General features: G+C 39.8%; 1 protein-coding gene across 1 annotated transcript in view; it reads left to right on the top strand.

Moving 5' to 3' along the window:
* Positions 1-7970, top strand: part of LOC118328758 (dedicator of cytokinesis protein 3-like) — a gene marked incomplete in the record, with an annotated part of 127180 nt that overhangs the window by 112658 nt on the left and 6552 nt on the right. The window contains 15 exon segments of the mRNA XM_035662658.1: positions 344-444; positions 1985-2043; positions 2268-2416; positions 2630-2715; positions 2903-2929; positions 3789-3884; positions 4082-4142; positions 4362-4455; positions 4550-4698; positions 5209-5295; positions 5415-5519; positions 5975-6116; positions 6363-6529; positions 7272-7358; positions 7734-7913. Coding sequence (XP_035518551.1) covers positions 344-444; positions 1985-2043; positions 2268-2416; positions 2630-2715; positions 2903-2929; positions 3789-3884; positions 4082-4142; positions 4362-4455; positions 4550-4698; positions 5209-5295; positions 5415-5519; positions 5975-6116; positions 6363-6529; positions 7272-7358; positions 7734-7913 — 1590 coding nt within the window.

Below are 7970 nucleotides of genomic sequence, written 5' to 3'. Positions count from 1 at the left end.
CATAACCAGTCAAAAACTCCTTGTAGTGTGTTAAAGGTCCAGGCGTGTTTGTAACATTTAAAGGGGAGGGACTATTGGCAGAAATGTAATAAGATATCCATAGGTATGTTTTCATTAGTGTGTAGTCACCTGAATATAAGACTGTTTGTTATCTAAGATGTTAGACTGCAGTTTCTCCCTCGCAGTAGGAAAGGGGGCGTGAAGTAAGTTACAATCTGCAACTACTCTGCTAGATTTCACTAAATTCTACACACTGGTCCTTTAAGAGATATACAATGTATAAGGTTAGGGTAAGTTATATAAGTAAACGTGTGTGTGTGTGTCTGTGTGTGCGTGTAAGCAGGTGTGGAACTCCTACTTCAGTCTGGCGGTGCTGTACATCAACCAACCCAGTTTACAGCTGGAAAACCTGAGTGCTGCTAAGAGGAAGAAGGTCTTAGACAAGTAAGAACACGCACACACATACACACACACACACACACACACACACAGGGAGTCGTGCAAACATATGGGAATAGTAGAAACCACACATATCTGTCATTCTTTCTCTCACATCCCTACTTACAAATAGCAGAGCACATTACACTTACACACTTGTTGGTGTAGACCAGTGGCTTTCAACCTGGGGTTGGAGGACCCCCAGGGTTCCTTGAAGCAGTTCCAGGGGTTTTTATTTTACTCTTACTGTCTAGAAGTAAGATAATGTGTAATGTGACTCATTTGTCCATAAGTTTCACACTGTTCACGTTCTTCATGTGTCAATATATGATAAAAAAATTATAATTTTATCAGACAGGGATCCCTGAGACTACATCTTATCAAATATGGGTCAGCAGCTGGATGTGTATCAGTTTGGGGGTCCTTGACACCAAAATGTTGAGAACCATTGGTGTAGACAAAATACATCCATACAGACTCCTGCATCATTCCAACAGTCGTCCTCAAACTCGTGCGTCATCTGCAGCTAAAGTGCTGAGAGTCAGAAGTTAAAAGAACACACTTTCCTCTTTGAAGTGAATCAGCGATACAAACTTGGCGACCTACTTTACCAATCCTGCAGGAACACTTCTTTACTCCAGGAAAGCTCATTTCCCTCTCTGTTAGGTGGTTTCCACCAAATAGTCCCAGGAACCAGGACACCCCAGACACTAAACCTCCTCAGGCACTAAGAGTTCCTCCTGTTTCTATTGAGTCTCCACAGCTTAAGAATTGGGCAAATTAGAGCTTGGATTGAGACTGTGATGTCTGAAAAATAAACATTAAAAACACAATGTAGTATAAATATTATATATATTATATTATAAATTATATATTATTTTTCTGCTTTAGTATGTAATCGAATTGTAGGGCTTCAGTCAAACAAAGAAAATGAATCGACTTCAGCTCTTCAACCAATTGACTGGTTGGTGGGAAAAACTAATCTGCAGGTTATTTCTAGGTGAATTTATTACTGAGTGCACTCTACTGCTAGCTGCTGGATGCTAATCAGAGTTACACAACATTGCCAAGATGAATTCCTGTAGTTTGACCATTTCTTTTTCACACATTGCTCTATTGTTACCATCAGGACATGTCTATCAAGTAAATTTACTTACAGCAGCAGCACGGAGCAAAACGGGCTTCTGTACAACAACAAAGCTGATGCTGTGTAAAAGCTCTGCAGCTCCAGAAAAAAGCTACATGGAAAAAACTTCTTTCAACCTACTACTGTTGTTATTAGGTTGGCTATAAATGCAGCTGTCCCTCAATATTACAAATATTAATCCAGTATCCCCTAGCCTGAGGCAGTAACCATTTAGCAACATGCTAAAGCAAAGTTCTGCAGACTAAACAACACAGTTAACACTAAAACAACACAAAACATGGCAAAACGCACAGCTTCCAAGTTTTAAGTTGTCGACTGTGTTTTTACAGTAAAAGACACTGTGATGCAATTAGCATCAGTAGCTTTAGGGTTTGGACTTACTACTTTATTTGTCTGCAGGTACGGAGACATGAGAGTGATGATGACCTACGAACTGTTCAGTATGTGGCAGAACCTCGGTAAGATTTTCTCTACACCTTTCCAAATATGTACCACCAGCAGGTGCTGGTAATGCATCCATAAGCTGGTTTTCCCAACTGCCAATAAAAGTTTAGTTTAAGCTACACATGAGCTACAAAGGTTTTCCAAAGTCTGCTAAATAAAATAATTTATTAGCACACAGAAGACCTGATTTATTGGCTGGTTGACTAAAGATGAAATGTTACATATCTGCTGGTTGTAGGTGAGAATAAGATTCATTTCATCCCCGGTATGATCGGCCCGTTCCTGGGAGTGACGCTGGTTCCTCAGGTGGAAGTACGAAACATCATGATCCCCATCTTCCACGACATGATGGACTGGGAGCAACGCAAGAACGGAAACTTCAAACAGGTACACACACATGTACGCACACAGGGTCTTTACTATGATCCCCAGTTCTTGGGTTACGGGGTTAAGGAACTTGGGATCCTGGGAATATAGATATGCTCCCTACAAACACATCTTTCACACGTCCATCTGTAGATAAAAGCTACTTAAGAAACAGTTCTGGTCACTTATGTAAGACCACAGTAATTATTTATTTCTCTTTGTATGTGCGTACAGGTGGAGGCTGAGCTGATTGACAAGCTGGACAGTTTGGTTTCTGAGGGGAAAGGTGATGAGAACTACAGAGAACTCTTCGGTTTGCTGTAAGGAACATATTCCTTCACAATTTCTCCCTCTGTTTGCCCCTAACTCTAACTCCTTTCTCTCAGTTTTTAAACCAGTGTGTATCTTTCTGTCCTGTCTCTTTCTCTGGTAACAGAAATTAACTCTCAGTTTTTCTGCTCTAACACTGCTGTTGTGTGTTTGCTTTGCTCTGTGCTGCGGGACTAGAACCCAGCTGTTTGGGCCCTACCCCAGGTATGACATCACCTACACATAAGGAGCATATGACAGCTCTCATATTTGCTTTCTAATATTATATAATTTATATCTGTCACCATGATGGTGAATACTGTCTTAAAGAGCTGCAACGGACCACACGGAACACAATTTCATGTTTACTATGTCATCCTTGTGACAGTGTCTGAAGAGTTTCTTTTTAATGTAAATTAATCACTTAACCAACAGACACTTTCATCAATTTGGGCAGTCCAACCAAACTCCATTTACACATTGTAGTGTTATTGTGCATTTCAAGATTAAAGTAAAACTTTTGAGAATAAATTACTAAACTACTAGACTACTAAACTGCCTCTATAAAATGCCTTGAGTTGGTGAAATTGTAGGCCAACTTCAGAATTGCTTTTAGTAAAAAGGAAATTATTTTTCTATTTGTGCATGGACACAGGGTGATAATACTGTATTTGGTATTTGAAAAGATTCTGCCAAAAGTTGTGTCTCCTCAGAAGGAGAAACCGCACATGGAAGACACAAATCGTCCTTCTCTGATTTTTCCCACGATGCTTAGCCCTAATACTCTTCTGTACATTTGTCTTGTTAGAATAGATTAAGCATATTTTAGTTAACAGAATATTTTTAAGAATCCAGTGAAACCAAAGTGTAACCTTTCTATCTTTGAGCTAACCAACCCATGTTTACTCACTGACTTTGACATTTTTTTTTAAATTGCAAACCAGCTTCTAAAATACTCAGATTCTGGTCTGGTAATGTAAAGGTTGCAGGGTTGTTGCATTCGTTCAGACTGTGAATGAAATCTTTGGTTTGTCACTAGTTTGTAAATACTGTACGTCATCTAATCTGTGTTTTTTCCTCAAAGTCTGTTGGAGAAGATCGAGCAGGAGACGTGGAGAGAGACGGGGATCTCCTTTGTTACCTCGGTCACTCGGCTGATGGAACGACTGCTGGACTACCGGTAACATATAGGACCTTCTTACACACACACATAACATATATATGTGCTTTTGTATTTGTATTAAATTGGTACTCATTGTAGTGTGTACGTTTGAAATGGAGAGAAATGAAGAGGCACTCCATCCAGCACTGTATTAGACACCAGTTTAAGCTTTTTATTGGAAACTTGTTTATTACATTGGTTTGTCTTCTCTTTAGGGACTGCATGAAGGGAGATGAAACAGAGAACAAGAAGATTGGCTGCACTGTTAACCTCCTGGTAAGATTTTTGTCATATTGATTCTTATTCACTGACGTATTGATTTTACCATTTAATTAAGTTACAGTTTACTGTAACAACTGCAAACCTTTAGTATTTAGTATCACAATAAACTATTGTAGGTTTGAATCTGCTGAAGATTTGAGACTTTGATTGAAAAGTTTTATATGTGTAAGCAAGAGAAGCAACAATGTGTGTGTTTTTTTTGTATCTTCCCAGAATTTCTACAAATCAGAGATCAACAAGGAGGAGATGTACATCCGCTACATCCACAAACTGTGTGATATGCATCTGCAGGCTGAGAACTACACTGGTACAGAATCAACATGTAAACACACACACACACACATGAATGCACGCTGTGTGGAAGATGTGTGACCTGCTGTACTTGGCTTGTATGTCCACAGAGGCTGCGTTCACTTTGCTGTTATACTGGGAGCTGCTGCACTGGGATGAGCGTCCTCTGAAAGAGTTCCTGCATTATCCTGCTCAGACCGAGTGGCATCGCAAGGAGGGGCTCTGCCGCAAAGTCATCCACTACTTCAACAAGGGAAAGGTAAGAGGACGTCACACAGCTACACACAGACAGCAGTGTTACAGGTGCACGAGTTAGGGATCGTTATTCCTCGTCTTTCAAATGTGTTTAAAGATCCCCTCCAGACATGTATTAAGACATATATACAAACAGTCAGCTTGGATCAATAATGTGTGTCTGATATGTCTTTTTCACAAAAAGTATAGTTTCCACATTAAAATCCTCAGAACGGCATCTACATTAAAAGTCCAGAATCTATTAATATGCAAGATTTTGTTGATTTCTAAAGTTTTCCTCCTGCACACAAGTTCTCTCCTACTTAACTATAAAGTCCATTCTCAGTGTCTGTGCACTGGTAGCTTCAAGTTTCTACATCACACTGTACAAGTTGATACTGGACCAGGATGGACTATTAACACTAAATCAAATCATGAGCCATAGTTCTTTGCTTAAAACGACACTAAGAAAGTCTGTGTGTGTGTGTGTGTGTGTGTGTGTGTGTGTGTGTGTGTGTGTGTGTCCGTCCACCAGTGTTGGGAGTTTGGTATTCCTCTGTGCAGGGAGCTGGCCTTCCAGTATGAATCTCTGTACGACTATCAGAGTCTCAGCTGGATACGGGTGAGCTGCACAACACAAACTGGTTTCTGTTACATCAGTGACTCACAAACCACAAACACCCACAAATTTCACATTACGTTATGACTTAAATGTCTTTCTTTCGTCGTGTCTGTGTTAAGAAAATGGAGGCGGCCTATTATGACAACATCATGGAGCAGCAGCGTCTGGAGCCAGAGTTCTTCAGAGTTGGATTCTACGGCAGGAAATTCCCCTTCTTCCTCAGAGTCAGTAAATCTTTTATTAACACAGATTCATTGTACAGTGTTAGCGTCTTTGAAATACTTACCAATGCAGGTATACCACAAAGTCTTCTCTAATGTAATTGGTCATTCACAAAACACATAATAGCCTTAAAGGGAAAGTTCAGTTTTTTAGAGTGGGGTTGTGTTAGGTACCTATCCAGTCAGTGTATTACCTGTGGCAGACGGCGGTCGGCATACCCGCAGTTTGGAGAAGCGGATGGGATTACCAAAAGAATGTATTTTAGCCACATAAAAAAATTACTACTGTTAGCTTGCCTTAGTTACTGGTAACCAAAAAAGACTAAAATATGTGATCTGAGTTTTTCTATTCAGAGTTAAAAATTGTGTTCTAGGTCTGTAAACTTCTCATTTATCTTCCATTAAATACTTCGACTTCTATAAAAACTGTTTTGTTTTATTTTGATGATCCACACCAGAACAAAGAGTTTGTCTGTCGCGGCCATGACTACGAAAGGCTAGAGGCCTTCCAGCAAAGGATGCTGGGAGAATTCCCGCAAGCTATTGCAATGCAGCACCCCAATCAGCCAGATGAGGCCATTCTGCAGTGTGATGCACAGTGTATCCTTCAGCAAGAGAGAAAGCATCTGTGTGTGTGTGCGTGTCTGTCTGTGTGTGTGTGTTTTGATGTTCCTGCAATGACTGACTGATTGATGTGAATATTAATATCACTCACATCTTCACAAGGAACAGAATGAGAAAACAAATTATTCTACAACATGTCTCATAAATACCACAGTCAGAGCAAACCGGTCTGAGTCTAAATGCTCCATTTGTCCAGTTACTCCTTTGACCTCCTCGCCTCAGACCTCCAGATCTACGCAGTAACACCGGTGCCGGACAGTGTCACCGTCCTCCAGATGGACAGAGTCCCTGATCGCATCAAGAGCTTCTACCGAGTCAACAACGTTCGCCGTTTCCGTTACGACCGACCTTTCCACAAAGGACCCAAAGACAGAGATAATGAGTTCAAGGTGAGTTCAAACACAGACAACAGAGCTGTTAGCAATTTCTGTAGGTTGGAATATTTCTTTCACATCGTTTTGTTTTTAAAATGTTCCTCCTTCTGTTTCTAAAAATTTAGAATTGTGTTCCACAGTTGGATATTTATAAACTGCTCGAAGATGAACTATCATAAAATGGAAATAATATGCAAATGCAAATAAGTGACTTATTATATTCACAAAAGGGTTATATGGTATGAAAATATATTCCAGCCGTAAATAACATTTCATAAACAAATCATTAATAATTTCTATCCAACTCATTGTGACCTTTTTATAACCTGATGCCAAATCATTCACTTCCCAGGTGATTAGATGTTTAATTTCTTTATTTGCACATGTAACAAAACACACAAATAATAATCCATTAAAGATTACACGAAAGATTATCTTGAGTCCAAAACAGACCAAAATAAATGGCCATTGAAAAAATCTCCGCTCCAAAAAATCCTTTGACCCCTGTTCTTTAGAACACAAGTGTAAATTTTATAAAGGTTATATAGTTTTATATGACAAATAACTTAATGATGTTAAAATGCTGCATGAAGCAAGTTAAACATATTTTTAATATAAGACATTTGAGTGGTTCACTGTCTTCCTCTAAGCAAACTGACAGATCTCTGTGAGATAATATTGTTGAGATTAAGCAGCCGCAATCAGTTTGTGGCTCCAGGACAGTTTGTCTTACTGGTGTTTGTGTTGTGTGTTTCAGAGTCTTTGGATAGAGAGGACGACCCTGATCCTCACTCACCCTCTGCCTGGGATTTCACGCTGGTTTGAGGTGGACAAAAGAGAGCTGGTGAGTGAATGTAGAAATAGTTTCATATCCAAAGGAAGATTAATAGCTCAGCAAGATGGATTCTTGCGTGATCTTGTGATTCTGTGATCTTGCAAGTCCAAAATTCTCCAAATTCTCTGCTCTCAATTCTCCACCTCTAGTAATTTACTTCACATTTTCTGTCCTGAACACTCAGAATGTCTTGTAGATGTTGATGTGATGGACATGATGTGTTTTACATAATGCAGTTTGTGTTGAACAAAAAGGAAGAAGAACAGTTTGTACTATAGGATTTGTGGCTGATCCATCAACAGGAAATCTTTCTCATTGCATCTCTTTCTCTGTGTGTTTCATGTATCTTTATTTCTCACTTTGACACCCTTGTCTGTCCCTCAGGTCGAGGTGAGTCCGTTAGAAAATGCCATTTCTGTGGTGGAGAATAAGAACCAGGAGCTGCGAACTCTGATCAGCCAGTACCAACACAAGCAGCTGCATGGCAACATCAACCTGCTCAGCATGACGCTGAATGGAGTCATCGACGCTGCTGTTAACGGAGGCATCGCCAGATACCAAGAGGTCAGACAAAATAGTTAGACATACATTCTGTAGTTCAGGTCGTCAGTCCCTATGAGG

The sequence above is a fragment of the Morone saxatilis genome, unplaced genomic scaffold (genome assembly GCF_004916995.1).
Source record: "Morone saxatilis isolate NCDOM2014 unplaced genomic scaffold, NCSU_SB_2.0 Contig18, whole genome shotgun sequence".
In the NCBI taxonomy this organism is placed as follows: domain Eukaryota; kingdom Metazoa; phylum Chordata; class Actinopteri; family Moronidae; genus Morone; species Morone saxatilis.
This window is presented reverse-complemented; position numbering and strand designations above follow the sequence as displayed.